A 20,149-nucleotide genomic window follows, 5' to 3' on the forward strand; every position below is an offset into this window, starting at 1 on the left:
GTTAGAGATTTCACTCTCCTTCCACCACTCAGATCTCTTCAATCTCGTGATAGCTGGTGTGGATTTCGGAAGTGGGAGGCTCCTTTATTATCGGAGAACACCAGCAGAGGTTTGTGGCAAATCGCTACAGAACTGGGTGATTGCTTCTTCACAGGTGGCAATTTACTATATGGTGAAATAGTGAAAACCTAAAATATTTCCTTATTTTACAAGCTTAAAGGAGGAAATGGGCTTGAGTGTGTAAAGGGAGTTTAGATTAAATATCCACTATGGTTTTATTTTATGGTCGGAAATGGTTTGAAACCTCTAGGGAGAACGAATGGGGGGCGGCTGCACAAAGAAGATGACGCTCGTGGAGTTGCCATTGTGGTCGGGATTGATCGAGAAGGTTGACGCTTTTACAAAGAACGTAAGAAATTCATGGCTAAAAAAAACTTAAGGATTGCTGCGAGAACATTGTCAGAGTACAAGCAGCTGTATTCAATCAGTGCAGGAAAGAAACATTCCAAATTCGGAATGCTCCATTGATCTAAAAAGAGTAACATAATCAATTTGTGAAGTGAATCCAGTTCGAAGCGAAACTAAACTTTGAGTGAGTAATTTTCCGAGGAAGAACAGAAAGAAGGCAAGGGAACTGTGTCATAAACGAGAAAGAGCTGGACAACTCTCACGCCTTCCAGCCTACATTATACGCAGAAAAGTGGAGAGAGGCATCAGAGTGCAAGTGAGCAGTCATTTAGAATGTAAGGGACCGCTTGCCGCATCTAATCTGATCCTAGTTTCAGTTGATCTATCAGGAAAAAGGCCGGCAGAACTTTGAGCACGTATCGCTCGAGAGCTCTCTGTAGTTCTACAGTGGTGAGCCGAGATTGATGATTTGATTTACTCCACCGGGATGATCTTGAGCTTTGTTCATGTGTTATTCACTTCCATTGCTGAAAATGATGGTATGCAAAGGCGCAGTTGGTGAGCGCGTAGCTGCTGAGAAATCCCGATTTCGAAATAAATCCATTTTAGGGTTTTCCATGCTTGGCTATGGCGTCCACACCCTTCGACGAGGTCAGTGCCGCTGCTGTCTCCACTGCTCGGTTGATCTAGCTGCTCAATCCTAGGATGAATTTGATTTCGGTGGAGACGTAGTCGGCGATGTCGGCATCAGAGCAGGTTTGATCTTCGCATTTCTAGGCACATTCTCTCTCTCTCTCTCTCTCTCGGCTGAGGCTGAGGCTTGTTTCGAACAGGAAAGAGGGGTTTTGGCGAGCTCGAGGACGATGACGATCTTTTTCCCTCAAAGAAGGTACTGCGTTTTCTTTCTCTCTCCTCTGGTTAAGAAACTTGCAAATGTGAAGGAAAAGCTCACGAAAGGAATCGTGTATCTTGCGTGTAGATTTATGGATCGGCAGTGGCCGCGGGAAGTGATCACGCGACTACTACCATACTCAATCTTCGCGCCAGGTAATCTTTCTATCAAGTATAACTTCCAAACTTGCGCTTCTTTCTCATGTAGTTTAGAAGAGCGTGATGGGACCATTGCATCACTAAAGGTATATTGCAAAACAGCACAAGCTCTTTGATACAGTTCATCGCTGAGCTTCCTTTGGTTTTTGGCAGGCTGACCTTGCCACTGCCAATGGAGAGCTAGACAAATGGAGGAATTTGTTTCAAAGTGGAGAGTCAATTCTACCAGAAAACTCAACTTCAGGTCTATCAACTTACCTTGTGTTTGCTTACTGTTCTGATATGTATGTTGTTGTTAGATCCTCGGCTGATCTTGGATCATATAAAATCTCTCCAAGCATCCCAAGCTCGCGTGAAAGACCAGGTTCGCAAGTTTGGCGTTTTGAGTTGTGCATTTTCCTTGTTCTTTTTGTTTCTGATCGAGTCTTCTTTGTCGTTTCACAGCTCGCATCATCCAGGCGCAAGGAAACTGCCATGCTGATCCATTTGTCAAACAAGGAACAAGAAATTGCAGAGATGAAGGCAAGTCTCTCTTCAATGTTTCTTTTCTGTTTACTTTTTTGTTATAAACGTAATGGCACTTTAGACTCTCGTTCACGATTTGAAGCTTTCGTTGAGGCCTCCAACGCTTCAGGTACTCGTGTATTTTCCAGGCTAGCTAGCGATCTTACAACTTTGTTTGGTCGCAGTCTCGTCGTCTTTTGCTGGATCCTGCTATTCATGTAGAATTTACACGTATGAAGGTCAGTCTTTTCCAGACAATGGTAACACTGTCTGAGGTTGTGACTTCCAAAGTCTAGAAGGAGCTGGAAATTGCGGAAAAGAAGGCCAAAGATCTGACTGACGATCTCGCCGCTGTCCAGTTCACTCCGCACAGTAAAAACGGCAAAATGCTCATGGCAAAGTGTCGTACGCTGCAAGAGGAAAACGAAGAAATAGGGAGGGAGGCTTCGGAGGGCAAGGTTCGTATCTTTCCGGTATCTTGGACTTGTTTCAAGCAGAACGTTACAGATACATGATCTGGAAACAAGGCTGGCTGTTCAAAAGTCGTTGAGCTCTGAATTGAAACGCGGTTATCAAGGTTTGTAATCTCACAACGAATCTCCTGAGCGTTCTAAAGGTTTAAAATGTTGCGCCAGAGCTGTTTCGGTACGTCCGTGATCTCAATGAAGAGGCGGAGAGGCTGCAGCAAATGGTACAAGCTGGGAGGTTTATTTTCAAAGCTTTTGACATGTTTGTATTGGACACAGGTGCGTATACTCCAGAGTCAAGTGGAGCAAAAGGACTGGCAAACGGCTTAGGAGACGCTTCGTTCCGAGCGAGCTCGCCACCTCGGTTTGATATTCGAAACGATACAACTCCCACAAATGATGCACTTTGAAACTTCCACTTTCCCTCTCTACGTCCTTTTGTAGGTTGTAAGAATTCCATAGTCCAACTTCATTGTCGAGCATGTAGTTCTCAATGTGCTCCACAGAATTCTTGACGGAGTAGAGATTCACCAGATGTGCACTTTCTTTACTTGTCTGCTGGGCTGCCTCCGGGTCGTGTTATCAGGTTCTAGATGAACATTGATTTTCGCTTCTATACAACAAAATCTCGAAATATGCTGTGCCATGAACGGGGAGGAAATATCCTTCCATATTTGGCATAGGAGGTGTATCTACAATCACATTTCTTCCAGATAGCAGCAGCTGCTAAGCGCATCGACCTGCGAAAATTGATCAAACGAGCCAGGAGATTGAAGCACATCTAGAAGGCGCCACTTCAAAGACAAAGAAAACTCTTGCTTTCTTTGACATTGCAAATCACCTCTTAGGTGAGCTAGTAACGACGAGAGCAAGAGAATGAGACGATTGTCTCCCTCTTTTCTAGATCCTTCAACCAATGCAGCTATGAAAAACCTTAATACTTAAAAGGTTTGCATGGAATTATTTCGATTAATTCTGAGTATATGCAGAAGGTGTTATAAAATTTTCATTTTGGATTACCACGGTAATAATTTGCTGCGGGAAGTTTATAATAATAAAAGCGTTTATAATTTATAAATACAAGAATAATTTAAATGAATAATAACTGTTAGATAGCAAGAATATTTAAGCATATTCTAGGTATATCCACTACTCATCAAAGAAAAAATGTAAGTGTTTTGCTTTTAATATTATGATTTATGTAAATGGTGCATTTTGTAAGGTGCTCAAATCATAAAAATTAGTATTAGGGTACTTTGATCTCTTAATATATAGGTATTTATACCTTTATATTATTTAATTTTATATATTATAGTAGATATATAAATTAAAATATTTAATTTTTGGATATACTTGGGTTTTTTTTTAATCCAAAGATTTATTTTAAATGGCTACTCTGGAGAATTAACTTTAAATTTCATTAACTTTAGGGCTCATATTTAAACTGTATTTAATAGTAAAAACAAGAAATATTAAACATTGGATCAATTGTGATGTTTAATTTAATTAAAAATTTAGTATATTAAATAAATATAGATGTTTAATAGTTTCATCTTTATTATTTTTAATATGTGGTATATAATTTGGTTTGAAATGTGATGGCAAAATTGAATCACAAAAAAAGGTAAATTATTTTTAATATTTTAAATAAATTGCTTTTATTGTTTTTGAATTACCTTATGCATAAAACCATCATTTAGTAAATTCTTAATCACTATGCAATAATCTTCCATATACTAAAAAATATTATATAACAAACTCTATTTTGATTTAGTAACTTACAAAAAAACTTTTAAATTTATATAAGTTGAAAAGACTTTTTTTATATTTGGCTAAAATTTCACATGTTATAACATATACAAATAAAGCTATATAGCCTATAAAATCACAAATGCCTTAATAATTAGGATTCTTCCAAAAGCATAATCATGATAGTAATTTTCTTAGTATAATGTGATTATATTATATTTAAATGAATTATTTTACTTTGAATTATATATAATTTAAAATATGTAATTTAAGTGTGTAAGTTATGATGAATCACATTGTGTCTTTCAAAAGTTATTAATCATAAAAATAATTATTTACATTTTAAAATTTTTATTATTAATTAACATTATTACTATTTAATTTTTACTATTTTGTTAACTTACACACATTTTCTCTTTAAAATTTAATTTAATTTTTAAAACTGTTAAAAAATTAATATTTATATAGTTATGCTCATACAAAATTATAGTTAAGATTATGGATTTCATGATTTCATAAATAATCTTATCGACTAATTTTATTATTAATAAATATTAATGCTAAAATTTTAATTAAAATGTTTATCTTTCCTTATATAAACTCAATTCTCAAGCATTATTTAAATTAAACTATAAATATCATTCTTTAGTTATAACCTTCATTCTTAAAAAATTGAAAAAGATAAAAAATAATTAAACATATATATTAATTTAATTTAAATATTATATTAATAAGTTGTTTTCAATATTTAATTTAATTTTTGGACTATATATATATATATATATATATATATATATACGTATTACAATTATAAATAGGGTTATCAATTTGATTTTAGTTCTTACAGGAGAATATTCTTCCAGGGGTAAGAAACCGATGACGGTTTTTCTTTAACGTGACGGTCATTTTCCGTTGCCTATTCCGCGGACATCCGATGGCGGCGATATCGCCACGTCACGCATTATTTCCCCCTTAACCGCTGTTTCATTGCTCCTCTCTCTCCCAAGGCTGTGAAGAAGAAAGAATGGCGATGGCGATGGCGAGCAAAGGCGCCGTTGGCGGAGATTATGGAAGGCGCGTCGCCCAGTCTCTATCGTCACAGGTGGGAAGTTCTTAGATCGTCGCGATTTCCACCCTGTCGAGGGCACGATAGTGGTATATTTCGAGGCCGCATGAAGGAATTCCAGAATATCCAGGATTTCGAGGAATCCATCGTCTCCCAGCGATGGCGGGGCATGAATCGCGGCGCGGGGGCAGCATCGGCTTGCGTCGGAGCTCGTCAGCGCATCATCATCGTGCGGGCGATGCTGCTGGCCCGCATAAGCTGCTTAGAACGGTCAGCCAGAGGTTGAGACGTCTCATCAGCGGCGAGATCGTTCCCAGTGTCAATCACGGTAGCGGCAGGCTGTTTTTCGGGCGAGACTTCGATGATGATCGCCCCGGGGCTGCCAGGATCATCCACCAAGAACAGGCAATAATTGATCATCACACGGGCAAGTCGAGGCCAGGTTTCTTCCTCAACTTCTCGCCGGGAGAGAGATTTCCAGGAAGAACGCTCCAAGAACAGGAAGAGGAAGAGGCCGAGCTCCCAGAGGAACCCACATCCAGATGCTTTAGCAGGATGAGGAGCAGCCGCCGCGAGAAGCTACTCGCTTCTTCATTAGATCCAAGCGGCAGCGCTAGAAATCTGTGCCGGGGATGCTTTGGGTCAACGATCCCTCCGGAAGAGCTGCCGGATTCATCGATGTTTGGACAGGATGATGGCCACCAGCAGCAGCATTCCATCGTGCTCCCGGACGACGTTCTCGAGATGTGCTTGGCGAGGCTTCCATTCGATTCCCTGGTCCGAGCTCGCGCGGTGTGCAAGAAGTGGAGTTCCTTGACGCGCTCCTCGCATTTCTTGCAGCTCCGGGACAGGATGGGCTCCCCCCGGCCATGGCTCTTCGTGCTTGGGCTGTCGAGAGATGGAGTGAGCCTGGGCCAGATTCAAGCCTTGGATCCCACTCTCGATCGGTGGCGCTCCATCCGAGCCGACGCACTGGCGGGGCGTTTGCTCTACTCGGTGGCGTCCAGTGGATCCAAGCTCTTCGTGGTCGGGGGCTGCTCGGCGCGGGCCAGCAGCGACAGGGAGAAAGGAGGATTCCTCAAGACTCACAGGAGCGTTCTCGTGCTGGATGCTTTCACCGGGCAGTGGAGCAAGGCCGGGATTGGAATGAAGAGCGCGAGGACCACTCCCGTGGTGGGAGTTTTCGAGATGACGCAGGGAATCAAGCTCAAGCTCTTCGCAGCTCCAGAGAAGAAGACCACCACCACCACCACCACCACCACCAATCACAGGAGGATTGCCAGGAAGCGATCGGCAGAGATTGGTGTCTTCCGGGGATCATCATCGACAGGACCAGGTGGTGGCTCGTCATTCATGGATCAGATCTCTGCGCGACGCTGGCAGCGAAGTTATAGCTTCCGGGAGCTGACGACGAGCTTGGGATCATCGTCGTCATCCTCGAAACCATCTGGCAGTAGCGGCAGCGGCAGTGGCAGCAGCAGCGCTTTTGGATTGATCGTCATTGGCGGGGAGGACGAGCGAAACCAGACGCTTTCCAGCGGCGAGGTGTACGACCCATCGTCCAGCTCGTGGAGGGAGATCGCGGCGTGGCCGTGTACGGATCTTGGATCACTGTGTACGGGGGTGGTGTCCAAAGGCGTGCTTTACTGCTACTCGGACAGTGACAAGCTCGCGGCGCTGGATCTCGAGCGAAACTCCTGGCACGAGATCGCCATCTCGGCCTCGGGCATTCCCTCGCGAATCCAGGACTATCTCCCCAAGCTGGTGGTGTGCAAGGGCCGGATCCTTCTCGTGGGCGTCGTCTGGGCATCGAGATCGCAGCACCAGATCAATGGGTTCGAGCAGCAGCAGCCCAAGGCCGCGAGGAAGATCTGGCGATTGGAGCAGGATCGATCATCCTCCTGGCGGTGGAGCGAGGTGTCGCAGCACCCGGACGCGCCGCTCGACTGGAACGCGGTGTTCATCGGCCATGGCGACAGGATCTTCGGTGTGGAGATGTTTAAGATCTTCGGGCAGGTGCTGGATTTCGTGACAGTGTGCCAGTTCGCGGGCTCGCGGCGCAAGCGCGCGAGCTGGGATCGCGCCTCCAAGCAGAGAATGGGGCAGGACGTGGATTCCTCCTCGTGCCTCACCAAAGCAGCAGTCATCGTCCAGCTATAAACCCTAAAAATGTAGAGCTCAAGAACCCTAAAATGCCATAAGCCCTAAAAAAGCCTCCTTTATTTACAGTATTGTGCAGCGCGAGTTCTTCATCTTTTCCTCGAATTCCTTCTCCCTGCGCTTGAATTCCTTCTCGAATCGCTTGCGCTCCTCCTCGAGCTTGATGCGCTCCTGCTCGAATCGCGCGCGCTCCGACTCGGCGTGCCTGCGCTGCTCCTCGGCGCGCTTGCACTGCTCCTCCATTTTGGCCTCGGCCGCTATCGCGCTGCGCTTGGATTCCTCCGCGAGCTCCCGCAATTTGGCCAGCTCCTCCTCTTGCTCGGCCTTGTCCTTCTCGTAGCTCTCCCGCAGTTCATTGATCTGCCAGTGAAGCGAGAGTTCTCTTAGCGCGCAGTGAGAAGAAAATTTGAAGATATAAAAGAGAACCTTTTGGGGGAAATTTTGCTCCAGCTGAGAGAGTCGATTCTCCATGCTCTCTTTCTTCTCTCGTGCTTCTTCTTGAGCCTGGAATCAATCCATTGGAAATTTGGGAGAATGCGAGATACGCGAACTCTTACCTTGGCCAGCTCGAAGATCTCGGTGGTGTAAGGTATGCGGCTGTTGGCAGTGATCATCTTGTCAACAATCTCGAGAAGATCTCTCCGCTGCGCCTCCAGCTTTCTCTTGTCCTTGGATTTGTTGTCAAACAAAATCTTTCGATCGCCACACCGGTGGAGAAGATCCTGGAAACAAAAGAAGAACACTTTGAAGAACATTGCTGCAAAGGTGAGTACCTTGAGAGCTCCAGGAGTGCCATTCTGAGATAAGACTCCTCCAGTGACGTTCCATCGCCATCGTCTTCGAGCGCGTCACCATTGGTAAAGACGACGACGACGTAGTTCAAGACCCCGGATCCAAACATCTTCTCAAACGCATCCACGGCAGCGAATTCCTCCTCCGTGAACTTCGACTTGGCCGAGAGCACGAGGAGGATTCCGTGAAGCCCATCGCCAGCCAAATCCATACACTTGCCAATCTCTCTCGCGATCGACTTGGAATCGAGGGCGGTGTCAAACATCCCTGGAAAGGAGAATCTCTAGCAAAAAGAAACTGCAAGCAAATCGCAGGTACCTGGAGTGTCGATGACGCGAATGCGTCGTCCATCGGGCCGTGTGATCTGCCCAAGCTCGCACACGCGCGTCACGGAGCCAAGGGACATCCTGGAGTTGAATCTCTTGCCGCCGAGGATGGAATTCCCTGTGGCGCTCTTGCCACTGCCGGTTTTGCCCACCAGCACAAGCGTGGTGCTGCTAGAATCGCGAGGAGAGATTACCTCGGTGTCGCTCTTGGGAGCCTTGTAATTGGAGAAAGCTATGCGATCGCTGCGAATCGGGGCGTCGTAGTCGCCGCCGCCGTTGCTGGGAACGTCTTCCCAGTCGCTAAGATCCATCGTCCTTCCCTGACCTAAAAGGAAAGATCCTTACAAACAAGCTAAATTTGCAAATGGGTTATGAAAATCGAAAGGGAATTCTCTAAGATAGAGTTGTCATTTCCGGGACTCACAAATTTTAATCAGGAAATTGGAAGTTATTGAGATCCAGGCATAACACAACGACAAAAGCGAATTAGCAGCTGACATGTGAAGATCTTTGCCTTTACATTTTGAAGAAACTGGAAGTATTGCATAGAACGAAGTCAACAAGAACTTAAGAGCTCCACTTAAGGCCTGGAAAACCATTTGTCTGGATGGTAGGCTCTCTCTTTTTCTTCGAACAAAGCACCACCATTACCATTTCTTCGATCTCAGGATGGGAAACGGTTGGTCGGATTTGCCACTTGACATTTTCCACAAGATCTTCGAGCTGAGCCTTCAAGCGGAACTTGCTGGCATTGTCAAGTTTGTAAGCCGTGGAGGAGCAATACTTCGAGGCGCTGCTTTCAACAACTTAACATCTTCTGGCTAGAAGCGAACCTCTGCAGGAAGCACAAGAGACAGCTCTTGCACTGCGACTGCATTATCTCGTCTCCAAGAGGTCCACACTCTCAAGCTCCACAGCGTCCACAAGGCCTTGCAAGCTTCCAAGCTGACAGACTCCGCCTGGATTAACACGGCAAGCTCGCTGCGAGAGTTGGATCTCGTCCCGTGAACTTCCGAGTCTTGGGGCACATCGACCTTGAATCACTCAAGATCAAGTGCTTGCCAGTCATGGCACCGGACAGTGACGAGATTACTCCCGGGGCGTTGTCTTGAGCAAGCTCCACACGCTGGCGATGGACATAGCGGCACCGGCTCAAGGTCATGGAAAAGTTTCTGGAGCTCTGCCCAAAGCCCATCAAGTTTGTCATGCAAGGCCGCCACAGCTGGAAGCTTGTGCTCTTTATGTCCGACCACATCTGACGAGCAAGGTCGTGGTGGTGGCCCGGGGATAGCAAAACTCGAGCACACGAAAGGTGGTGGTAGACTCGCTCAAGCGGGTGGTGCTGTGGCCGAATATCATCTCGGAAACAATTTCTCTATAGAAGTGGTGCTGACTCTACATCACTGGGAGGAATCGCAAAATTCCTAGCGGTCAAGATGACTTTGGTAATACTTTCTCGGAGTCTGGGAAGTTGTATGTCGCTGTGGAGGAGCGTGCTGTCCAAGCTAGTCGAACGTTTTTTCTTTTCACCCAGACCCAAAACTAGGTGCATTATATCTCGATCGCGTTTCACATTCAAGGGCCTGGTCGTGATAGATATAACGTTGTCCGATCGTTTTTCCCTGTCCTAGGGCGAGAGAAGAAAACGACCTTCAAGCGTGGGAACAGCGCAAAGAGAAGCGCGAGGAGGCTAGATGATGGGTGAGTCTTTTTTTCTTTCCTCCTTCTCCATGGCTGCGATTTTTTTCCGCTTGTGAGGCAGTACCGGAGAATGTTGTTGCTCGATCGAGAGCCAGAGTCAAGATCGATGAGCGCGCGGCTCGGGCTGTCGAGCAGAAGCTGCTGCGATTCTCTTTGTTCACAGGGGACGAGGAAGATCAGGAGCTTACGCCGAGCGAGCTCATCATCGGTGATTGTCCCAACGCAGAAGCTTTCTCCCGGTGAGAAACTAGAAATAGGCAGGCGCTCCTAACGCAAGTCTGCTTTTTTCGCTTTTTTTTCCAGGTGGGAATCAGGGCATAAGCGGTTTATCTGCGACTTCCTCGGCGGCAAAATCATCGCAAGGGAGCTCCCGAACAAACCCCATGGCCACGCTCAGCTGAAGGTGGGAGCTGCTTTTGATGCACAAGCAGCTGGATTGCTGTCCGTGGCTACAACTGTTGGGTATAGACCAGATTTCGGAGGAAGTCTCTATGTGCCTGATGTGGTTGTCAATGTTATTGGTGAGAGTAGTATTCTTCCACCAGGGGTGGCGGCAGTGCACGAGTATGGAGCCATCGTCGTAGAGATCGCTACATCACAAAGGCCGAAGAATCTCCATGAGCGCGCAGCTATCTTCTTGGGACCTAATTACCCTCGATGTGCTATTTACGTGGGTCTCAAGCGTTTCAATATGAGAGCCAATGGCACCATGGCCATGCTCGCTACAGTTTATGAACGACCGCCACCACCAGTAGCTGGAGTTGGAGGAGGAGTCGGAGGGGCGGCTGGAGGAGGTGGAGGACCAGGGCCGGCTGGGCCTGCTCCAGCCGTGCCTGTTCCAGGTGCGCCTGGCGGAGCAGGGCCGATGCCCATACGCTTAGTCTCCTTTGGCACAGGACCCTTGGGACCAAATGCGACTTGGAAAAATGACCCGAATCTCACAGGCATTGGAAGGAATGGAGTTCCGTTGACCGGACCTGGAATTGCACAGTACATCCTACGCTTTCCAGCACTTCAGGTTTTTTCGACTTTCGTCCCTCCTGGGGGAGGAGGAGCAATAGGAGCTCCCCCACCTGGAGCTCCTGTTGATTATACGTTAGATCTCTTTTACGTTAAGGAGGCTTTTCTCAAGCCGAATGCACCAACGTATTAGAAATTGAGTGTAGTAGTATTGGAGAACTTTATAATCTTAGACTATAGTCTACTGCATTGATTTCTCTTTGTATCTTTGGCGTGGATGAAAAATTCTGAGCGTGTATGTCAATATGTCGAAGTGAAAGTTGGTATTTTGCTTGTTCATGTTCCTTTATGCATTTGTCTGCCAATGGTAGTGAGACAATGGTGTGGTGAAAAAAATAAAACAAAGTAGAAATAGAAAAATGAGAAGAAACAAAAAGATCATGGCGTGTAACAAGGAACTTTGCAATATCTCACAATAAGAAGCATTAAAGTTGTTTAGCAAAATGGGTGTCAATCTAAAATGTAGCAGTAAGCTTGTTATAAAGATGGCATTTGAGCAGCCTAGTGGTTGTCTGTAATATTGCATTACAGCATACGTTGATCAATATCTTTATAATTTTCAGACACATAGCTCCAACTTTAGAAAAAAATTTGTAAATGGGACAAAAAACACAAATTGTAATCACCATATTAAAATAGTACAGATTTAACATTAAAATGGCATAATAAATATAGTTATTTTTCTTAAGAAAACCTATATAACAGTAGTGGATATATCTAGAATATGCTTGGATATTTTACCATCCAATGGTTATTATTTATTTAGATTAATTTTGTATATATAATTTATAAATATATTTTTAGTTTAGTATATTTAGTTTATTTACCATCTAATGGTTGATATGAAATAAAATATCTTGTGTTTATAAATTATGAAAATGTTTATAATTATAAAATTCCAATTTATCAATTTAATTAATAAATAATACTAGATATGAATAGCACTACATACAAGATCCATGAAACAATCGTGTTCAATCTATTTTATAAAAGGAAAACACACTTAAATTGGTTTTCAATTCAAAAGGGTTTTACATATAGCAAAGACTCAACTTTCTTTGTGTACAATCACAACTCCTTTCACCACTGTTATGGTAAATAGGATCTACCTGGTAAAAACCCTAAAAACAAAATTATGTTAAAATATTTTTAAAAACTATTATAGTATTACTATTATCTGTTTATTTAACTATAAATTCATCCATAACATGCCATTTTATGTATAAGTAAAATGCTTACATAAATATAAATATAAGAAATGACTATTAGTTACTAAGTATAAAATTCTTAAAATTTTAAAACAGATTATTCTTAATACATAAGTGAAGTACTTTAAATAAAAAGTTATATAAAAAAAATACTCAAATTATTTCTGACAGAAAGTTACATTTTTATTTTTAATTGCAATTTTTTGTATGATGGAAAAATTATTATTAAAAATATGATTTCTTGTCAGACTTTTTATGAATAATTAATTTTTATTATTTTATTAAATTAGTTTGAAAAAAGTTAAGTAGCATATACATGGCATTTCTTGGTCTATCATAGGTTGAAGTAGATAGCCTGGGCACTAGAAAATACTTACACAACTTGGATGGTGGAACATGCACACAGAAACCCTATCCTTAGGATCTTATGAGCTTTATGCTATCCACTCAGAACAAGTCAACAATACTTACGCTACGTTCTAGATGGTGGCGTTTTTCTATCATGAAAGACTATGGCCATCGTGAAGAGCTGATGCCTTTGCATGGCAAACAAAAAGAGGTGTACATCAAAGAAATCAGTGAAATCATTTTGGGCAAGATTCACAAGTTGATACATTTTAACAAAAAAGTTTAGATGCATAATATGTGATGCATCACAATGTATCAACTAGAATATCCCTAGAATATATCCACTATACAGCATTAGCCTTCGATAAACCCTATACTAAGACTCCTAATATACTATTGCTTCTTGGATTTAGATTTGGGGGGTTGGGTTGTGCCAGGCTAAGGCGGTAGTGTAAGGCCGAAGCGACACGTGGAGGACCGGGTAGCAAGCTACCGGTGGTCCCCCTCCCACAAAAAATTAGGTTAATAGCATTGGGGCACGTGGCCCCATATCAGCTATTAAACTGATAAGAACAGATACTACACTTGATCTTAGCCAAAAGGCCGAGAAAGGTATGAGCTTCTTTTGTCCCAGCCCTCTCTTATATACTCAAGCCCGGGCACGATTCTACGCCTTCGCATGTGGGATAGGGCGCACGCCTACGTGTCTCACCCTAAGTAGGGCACAGACATTTAGAAACCCTAAGCTTTATTTCAATCCCATTCTTTTCGAATCTCAAACGAATAGCTCAAATCCAAGTAGCATCGCTTGTCATCGTCGAGGAACTGCAGCGCACATCGAAGGAAAAATGAAAAAGGTAAGAACAATCTCTGGAACACGAAAATTTGAGCTTGCCTTCATCTTGGCCGAGTAATTTCCCCTCGCAAGGATCCCGCTCGGTGTCGTCTCCTCATCGATCGTGTGTGTGTACGGGTCCTGCTGCGGAGCAAAAGTTCCAAGCATTTTTCTCGTTTGATCGACTGCAGAACGGAGGTTTGAGTCAGAGCTGAAGTTCTTAAAAGTGGAAAGCGAAAAAGAATCAAGGACGTACCTCTCAGGCCATTCTTCCAGACGGTGTTCGAGTAGACGAGGCCCGAGACGAGGTTGTGGTGAACCGAGAATGTAAACTTGAGGCAGTAGCTGGTGCCTTCTTTCAAGCTGAAAGAGCTCCCCCGCGAATTTGGAACCAGCGGCAATGGAACAATCACGTCGGGTCGCCCCTCTACGATCACTGTGAGGGAACTGAGCCTGACCTCCGGCTCCAGTCGCTCTATCCCTCGCAACAAAGAAACAGAAGAAAAAAAAAACATCGACAATCTCGTCAGCTTTGATGTGCTGCATGATCATGAGCTTACCTTACCATCGAACGATTCAACACGGAGAGAACCCAGGAGCTGTTCCTTCCAGCGTCGCAAGCTCTCATCATCCTGTGTTAGACAAAAACAAACACCACTGTTTAGAGTAAATAGTTTCCAGTACAGACCCAACTCACTCTCGAGACAAGTGATAAGAACTAACTCTTCCCTAAACCCACGAAAGTTTGATCACAGAGATCCATCTCTCGACAAGCTAAAGATCATGGAAAATGATTTAAAATGCTCTGACAGGAAACTTTTTCCATAACGGATGAAACATTTTGGGGAGTCTAAAATCATTCGAGATCATGGATGGGAGGAAAACATACCTTGTCGCGCTCGATGTGATCCCTGAGCGGTACCAGAGGCCCCAAATACCCCTCGGCAAGCTTGGAATCTTCCTCATCCGACTCGCACAGCGACACACGGCTCAGCTGCCTCTGGAGCCCCTCTGCCCCACCTCCAGAGCATCCAGCCGTGGCGGCGGTGGCGCCAGCGGCGGCACCAGCGGCGGCGGCGACCCCATCGCTGCCTATGAATCCGTTCATCCTGCACTGGAACCGATGGATCACACCCTCACAAGCTCATTAGCCTAGCGAGCGGCGATCTGTGAGGAAATGCTGGAATGGAGCTCCCGAAACCCCGATCGATCGATGCCTGGACGAAATATCGGTGATGGATCGAAGAATCGAAGAAGCGCTTGGTGGAAGGAATGAAAGAACCTAAAACCGAGAGAGAGAGAGAGAGAGAGAGAAAGGGGTAAAAAATTTGAATTACCAGCGTGTGAGCGGGGGATCGAACTCGAGAAACTTAGCGCATTAATTTGCCCTAGTCCCAGTTAGAAAGTTTAGGTTTAGAATCCATTAGAATGCGCAAGGACGAGGATGGCCGCGCCGCGATGCCGCCCGACGCAGCGATCGCCAAGCGCGTCAGGGAGATTCTCGCCAGCGCCAATCTCAGCGAGGTTTCTTCCAAAGACATTCGCAAGCAAATGGAGGAGGAGATGGGCGTGAGCTTGAGGTCGAAGAAGGCGTTTCTTCGCGAGCAGATTGAGAGTTTCATGGCCGAGGCGGAGGATTCCGGCGAAGGCGAAGCGGAGGAGGCTGCCGATGCCGAAGCCAGTGGCGATGGAGATGGAGATTCCAGGCTCCGGGACAAGCTCCACTCCGCAATTCGAGAGAGGTAAATTTTTTCTTCCTCATACGTTGATAAAACATGGCTTGAGAAATTCCCCTTCTTTCTCATCAGTGCTCCATCCAAGAAAACAAAGAAGAAAGGACTGACTGGACTCCAAAAGCCTTGCCAATTGTCAGATGTGCTGGAAGCTATCGTCGGCATTCCACAAGCTCCAAGGTCACAGGTTTGTGATATCTTCACTCTGGATTGACGATGTTTCTATTTTCTTGGCTTCCAGGTTGTGAAATCTCTCTGGGCTTACATCCGCGAGCACAATCTCCAGGTGCCCGAGGACAAGAGGAAGATCAAATGCGATGAAGCGCTCAAAAAGGTTTTTAATTCCGACTACATTGACATGTTCTCCATGAACCAGAAGCTCACCAAGCATGTCATCCCTCTCGACGGTGAGCTTTGCTTTCCAAAAATCCTCTCGCTGATGAGAACTTGGCAGAGCTGGTGTACGAAGCTGGAGCCGCGAGTAAGGGGTTTTGGAGTTGTGCTTCATCGTTTCTACTGACTGGATTACCTTGCAGAGAGGAAGATCAAAGACGAAGAAGAAGATGAAGATGGTAAAGAAGGATTAGCCGAGAGGGCTGTAGATCGGGAAACCAGAGCTGCTAACAGACTTGCTCGGAAGCGAAAGGCAGAAGAGCGAGCTGAGAAAAAGGAAGAGGCCAAAAAAGCCAGGAAAGCTGCTGGCAAGAGCCCCAAAGTGTCTGGATTCACAGTTCCCATGAAGATCTCTCCAAAGCTTAGAGAATTCTTGGGAACGGAGGAGAGCCAACTCTCGAGGCCGGAAGTGACGAAGCAGCTGTGGGATTACATCAAAAGCAATCAGCTCCAAGTAAGTTTGAAAAATTCGGATCTCTTCTCGATGAGAAGGAACCATTCTTTTGATCAGGATCCTTCGGACAGGAGGAAGATCTTGTGCGATGAAAAGCTCGAGAAGCTGCTGGATTGCAAGTCGTTCAATGGTTTCGGTGGTCTTCCCAAGTTGCTGCAAGCTCATCTGACAAGCACTCGTAAGTAACAACAATGGAAAGAGGAGGCGATTTTGATAGCTGCTACAAACTCTTCGGTAAATTATTCTCTGTACATACAGATTTCTCAGTGGTGATCCGAGAAAGCGTCAGGAAACTGGCTCTGGATCCGATTTTTTATGATCCTAACAGCAAAGTTTTCTTTGAAAAGAGTGAAAAATTTGTGCTTACCTGATGTGCTTGAAAATGTGGTCTAGATCGGCTTTCATGGATTTGAGGAGCTTCGTGTTCTTGGCGAAATCTGGAGCTACCGCGGCGAAGCTACGCTCGGAGAATTCGTTGTAGTGCGAAAGAACCGCGTTGCTATCGCCTAGCCTGCCCAATCTGTGACGCGAGCGATTCAAAACCACCACTTCTTTTTCTTCGATCGATGATGATCACTCACATGAGAAGCTGGAGGCGCTTGAGCTCGTCGATGCTGCTCGGATCGAGAATGGATTGGATCTGCTCCGTCGCCTCGGACGCTGCCGCTTGGATTTGCTGCTCTTCCATCGCCAAACGCGAAGAACCCTAAATTATTTATCATTCAAACGGCTATAGGGATGAGTCTTTGCGATTGGAGGTTGTGGCTTCTTCGTTGGAAGAATGGCGCCAAACCTAGGGCTTCTACCTGTTGTGCTCCTCCGGCTTCCCTCGATCTTGGAAGGCGGCATTTGATTGCCCTGGGAGTTTCCCTCGGATTGTCTGCGCAGAATGCCGTAGCGATCGAGCAGCCGAAATCTCCTCCACCGGCTTCAAAATCTTCGCAGTTCTACGAGATCCAGGGATCTGGTGGCGTCAAGGCTCTGGATATCAGGCTTGGCGCTGGAAAATATCCCAATCCTGGAGATAAGGTAATTCTTCCTTGTTTCCTCCTTGATTTCTTTCTATCTTCGCTGCCCAGGTTGCAATCCACTACTATGGAAGGCTCGCAGCGAAGCAGGGCTGGCGATTCGATTCAACGTACGATCACAAAGACGAGGATGGGAATCCAAAGCCATTTGTTTTCACGATCGGCTCAAACAATGTAAGAGGAAGGAATTTTTTTTTTCTTGTCTTTCTATTAAGAAGGAAAGAACTACTATTTCTCTTATGTAGGTGATAGCGGGCTTGGATTCAGCAGTGAGAACAATGAAGCCTGGGGGAATTCGTCGTCTCATCATTCCACCATCGCAAGGCTATCAAAGCACCACACAAGACCCTCTACCTCCAAATGTAAGCTCTACTCATCTTCTACCACAAACACCTTTGAAGAGCTCTTTCTTCACGCACAGATCTTCGACAGGCAAAGGCTCTTCACCACCATCTTTAATCCCACAAGAGTAGCAAACGGAGAAAGCTCCACGCTTGGAACGCTTGTTTTCGATGTGGAGCTCGTCAGAGTCACAGAGGAATAGCTCGAATCATCAAACTTCGCACGAGGAACTCAAAAGTCTGGAGAGGTATAGTAAATCGAATTCGTTTCGTTTTTTTCGTTCGTATTTCTCACTGACCAACTTCCTACATTTGCCAGCAAAACAAACTTCATTTGGTCAGCCTGGATTTCTTCAAACCAAAAATTTTCTCCCCCTCTAAAAACCGTTCGGATCTTCCCAAAACAAGGAACAACCTTATGTACTCATTTACAAGCCCGCCGTCCTCCTCCTCTCGTTGCTGTTCTTCGTCGCCATCGTCGTCTTGTCGACTTATTTCACCTTGCCCAGCTCCAACTCGCAATCCTCCGACTCCGAGCCCGAGGATGATGGGCTTGCAAGGCTGCCAGCGCTCAGATCCAAGAGCACATTGCACACTACTTGGTTCTTTCCGTTCACCACCGACGGGGTCGATGCCAAAGCCGTCATATGCTGCAAAACAAACATCTCGGTAAGCAAGCTTCCAAGTTGTTTACAGTCGCTTACCTCTCGGACGAAAGAATAGATCTCTTCTTCCGTCAATGGCTCGCCGTCCGGTTTGTCTTCCCATCCGAGCGACCTCAACAGAGCAGTCTCCTCCTTCTCGCACCACCGGCCATTCTTCGCCTCGGCTGGCTTGAGTTCCTTGACAGCACCAGCGTCTCCACTCTCTTCCGTGCGAATCAGCTCCGACACAACAGTGGAGCTCTCCTCGCAGGCCTTCTTCTGTGGAGTGTCCATCGCCGTGCTCTCCTGCGGATTCCTGTTCTCGCCATTTGTCGCTGCCTTCTTCCGGATCGCGTTGTAAAAGTTACTCCGGTTCTGGCCGTGCGCAAGAGGCTTCCGGTCCTCGTGGACGTGGACGTCGCCAACTTTACCGTCACTGGCTGGCTTGCGATCCACCATGGGAGCCTGGGGAGCTCGGCTTGCAACAGGCGCCGTGGACTCTTTGCTCAGCACCTGGAGCCTTCCTGGAGTTGCTTTCAAGACGCTCAAAGCTGGCGTTGGTGTCCGGTATGGAGTAACTGGACTCGCTGGCTGGCCGGACTTCAAATCAGAGGATTTCATCGGCTTACGAGGAAGCACCTGCAAAAGAAAAAAGAAGAGTTAAGCTCGCTCAACTTGGACAAAGAAGAAAAGGAGCTCAGCCACGTACCATTGTTTTCGGAAGAGATGGTTTCATTGGGACGAGCTGCCTTGATTGCTTCAAGGCAATCTCCTCCAGCCGCTGTGTCTGCTGCTCCATAGCCGTCTGGAATAAATCAAAGAAGGAAGAACAAGTGAGGATGGTGAACAAGTTAAACACTGCTAGAGGGAGATGGAACATTACCTGAATCGGAGACGACGCTACATGGACGAGCGCTTCAGACATCTTGAAGGCTGGCGATGGAGCCTCGGGGATTTTTGGGCTGAAAACTTCCGGCATCTTGGAGCAAATCGCTTCCGGGGTCTTGGGAGCCATGGAGCTGTCAATGTAGTCCGTGTCACTCGAGTTCCTCGACGACACAAAACGATTGCTGCTCGCCATCCGGAGCCTCTCGGAGCTCTTGAAACCGCACCACCCATTCTCCACATCGAGCCTAGCCACTGGCACCCTGTGAAACCCCGACGGCCCTCTATCTCCTCCTACTTGCCTGTCATGGCTTCGCCAGTCCCGGTTCCAGGCCTCGCGATCACGCTCGCGCTCGGGAAACCTCCCGCGGCTAAAATTCGGATAGAATCTCGAGTCCCTGTCCGAGATTCCATTCAAAGAATGCTGGGGGCGATTCACAAACGAGGAGTGTCGTGATGCTATTCCAACACCACCTGGAAGAACAAAGAAAAGAAACGCGTCACCTTGGAAGAACTCGAAAGACCAAAATGAAAGAAACAAAAAAAAACTATACTTATACCATTGTTGTTGTTGTTCTTCAACCATTCTGGCACCAGCGATGGTTCGCTTCCACTTCTGTCCATCTTGAGCAAACCCATGATCGGCTGCTGCCAAACCTAAGGCGCCATTGTGCCATCTATTGAGGAAGCCACACAGCCTTTTACCCCAATCCTTCTCCTTCCCTCATCCCCGGAAAAGGCCAGGCCCAAAATCAAGAACAACAAAGACCTTCCCACACACCTCTACGAAAACGGGGACACGAATCGCCAGAGAGCCAGAAAATCCGCACTCCAATTCCTCTCTCCCTCGGATTCCCACCGGCGCTCTCGCGAATTCGGCGCCACAAACCCTACCGCTGCTGGATCGCGGGCCAGGAGGAGGAAGGGATTCGCCTCGCGATTCACCTCCGCTGAATCGCGATGCTTGCTTGCCGTTGCAATATAGGTACAAAGAAAAACACACAGCACAGCGAGCCCTAAATCCCCTTCCTCATCAA

The 20,149-nt window shown here is 45.9% G+C and overlaps 8 protein-coding genes, 1 non-coding gene and 1 pseudogene across 12 annotated transcripts; 5 read left to right on the top strand and 5 right to left on the bottom strand.

Moving 5' to 3' along the window:
- The first annotated feature begins 1,015 nt into the window (after window positions 1-1,015).
- LOC9648928 (FKBP12-interacting protein of 37 kDa) lies at window positions 1,016-2,979 on the top strand. Of its 2 annotated transcripts, none has more exons than XM_002984957.2 (14): window positions 1,016-1,059; window positions 1,113-1,164; window positions 1,242-1,297; window positions 1,388-1,455; window positions 1,508-1,544; window positions 1,612-1,702; window positions 1,758-1,822; window positions 1,903-1,980; window positions 2,045-2,092; window positions 2,148-2,201; window positions 2,259-2,420; window positions 2,470-2,539; window positions 2,598-2,653; window positions 2,709-2,979. In XM_002984957.2, exons 1-14 carry the CDS (start codon window positions 1,036-1,038, stop codon window positions 2,757-2,759), a joined length of 912 nt encoding a protein of 303 aa, XP_002985003.1. In that variant the 5' UTR covers window positions 1,016-1,035; the 3' UTR covers window positions 2,760-2,979. The 2 variants fall into 2 exon arrangements, with proteins under 2 accessions (XP_002985003.1, XP_024514738.1); XM_024658970.1 differs by having other exon boundaries at window positions 1,019-1,059; window positions 1,513-1,544.
- A 2,195-nt stretch (window positions 2,980-5,174) lies between these two features.
- LOC9648929 (F-box/kelch-repeat protein At5g42360) lies at window positions 5,175-7,509 on the top strand. The gene has a single exon (XM_024658969.1). It carries the CDS (start codon window positions 5,404-5,406, stop codon window positions 7,402-7,404), a length of 2,001 nt encoding a protein of 666 aa, XP_024514737.1. The 5' UTR covers window positions 5,175-5,403; the 3' UTR covers window positions 7,405-7,509.
- On the bottom strand, window positions 7,445-8,874 carry LOC9648930 (annotated as a pseudogene).
- A 1,266-nt stretch (window positions 8,875-10,140) lies between these two features.
- Window positions 10,141-11,417, top strand: LOC9649087. The gene is made up of 3 exons (XM_002984959.2): window positions 10,141-10,223; window positions 10,285-10,462; window positions 10,527-11,417. Exons 1-3 carry the CDS (start codon window positions 10,217-10,219, stop codon window positions 11,374-11,376), a joined length of 1,035 nt encoding a protein of 344 aa, XP_002985005.2. The 5' UTR covers window positions 10,141-10,216; the 3' UTR covers window positions 11,377-11,417.
- A 1,803-nt stretch (window positions 11,418-13,220) lies between these two features.
- Window positions 13,221-14,943, bottom strand: LOC9648931 (rho GDP-dissociation inhibitor 1). Its single transcript, XM_024659000.1, has 5 exons — window positions 14,524-14,943; window positions 14,200-14,266; window positions 13,891-14,109; window positions 13,695-13,819; window positions 13,221-13,624 (listed from the first exon to the last, which is right to left on the bottom strand). Exons 1-5 carry the CDS (start codon window positions 14,740-14,742, stop codon window positions 13,553-13,555), a joined length of 702 nt encoding a protein of 233 aa, XP_024514768.1. The 5' UTR covers window positions 14,743-14,943; the 3' UTR covers window positions 13,221-13,552.
- On the bottom strand, window positions 13,223-13,415 carry LOC112340512. Its single transcript, XR_002990143.1, has one exon. It is a non-coding gene; the product is annotated as a U2 spliceosomal RNA (small nuclear RNA).
- A 103-nt stretch (window positions 14,944-15,046) lies between the features above and the next one.
- On the top strand, window positions 15,047-16,580 carry LOC9649088 (upstream activation factor subunit spp27). The gene is made up of 6 exons (XM_024658997.1): window positions 15,047-15,376; window positions 15,443-15,554; window positions 15,609-15,774; window positions 15,822-15,848; window positions 15,904-16,214; window positions 16,272-16,580. Exons 1-6 carry the CDS (start codon window positions 15,063-15,065, stop codon window positions 16,398-16,400), a joined length of 1,059 nt encoding a protein of 352 aa, XP_024514765.1. The 5' UTR covers window positions 15,047-15,062; the 3' UTR covers window positions 16,401-16,580.
- Window positions 16,433-16,960, bottom strand: LOC112340503 (kxDL motif-containing protein CG10681-like). 2 transcript variants are annotated; one of them, XM_024659002.1, is made up of 3 exons: window positions 16,796-16,960; window positions 16,582-16,734; window positions 16,433-16,513 (listed from the first exon to the last, which is right to left on the bottom strand). In XM_024659002.1, the coding sequence occupies exons 1-3, from the start codon at window positions 16,900-16,902 to the stop codon at window positions 16,435-16,437; spliced, it is 339 nt and encodes a 112-aa protein (XP_024514770.1). In that variant the 5' UTR covers window positions 16,903-16,960; the 3' UTR covers window positions 16,433-16,434. The 2 variants fall into 2 exon arrangements, with proteins under 2 accessions (XP_024514770.1, XP_024514771.1); XM_024659003.1 differs by having other exon boundaries at window positions 16,433-16,535; window positions 16,796-16,953.
- On the top strand, window positions 16,933-18,010 carry LOC9648932 (peptidyl-prolyl cis-trans isomerase FKBP17-1, chloroplastic). Its single transcript, XM_002984961.2, has 5 exons — window positions 16,933-17,243; window positions 17,294-17,416; window positions 17,488-17,604; window positions 17,664-17,831; window positions 17,903-18,010. Exons 1-4 carry the CDS (start codon window positions 16,953-16,955, stop codon window positions 17,784-17,786), a joined length of 654 nt encoding a protein of 217 aa, XP_002985007.2. The 5' UTR covers window positions 16,933-16,952; the 3' UTR covers window positions 17,787-17,831; window positions 17,903-18,010.
- LOC9648933 lies at window positions 17,833-20,114 on the bottom strand. 2 transcript variants are annotated; one of them, XM_002985043.2, is made up of 5 exons: window positions 19,673-20,114; window positions 19,111-19,586; window positions 18,937-19,032; window positions 18,288-18,866; window positions 17,833-18,233 (listed from the first exon to the last, which is right to left on the bottom strand). In XM_002985043.2, exons 1-5 carry the CDS (start codon window positions 19,749-19,751, stop codon window positions 18,075-18,077), a joined length of 1,389 nt encoding a protein of 462 aa, XP_002985089.1. In that variant the 5' UTR covers window positions 19,752-20,114; the 3' UTR covers window positions 17,833-18,074. The 2 variants fall into 2 exon arrangements, with proteins under 2 accessions (XP_002985089.1, XP_024514762.1); XM_024658994.1 differs by having other exon boundaries at window positions 17,833-18,866.
- Between the last annotated feature and the right edge of the window lie 35 nt (window positions 20,115-20,149).

Source organism: Selaginella moellendorffii, unplaced genomic scaffold (genome assembly GCF_000143415.4).
Source record: "Selaginella moellendorffii unplaced genomic scaffold, v1.0 SELMOscaffold_65, whole genome shotgun sequence".
In the NCBI taxonomy this organism is placed as follows: domain Eukaryota; kingdom Viridiplantae; phylum Streptophyta; class Lycopodiopsida; order Selaginellales; family Selaginellaceae; genus Selaginella; species Selaginella moellendorffii.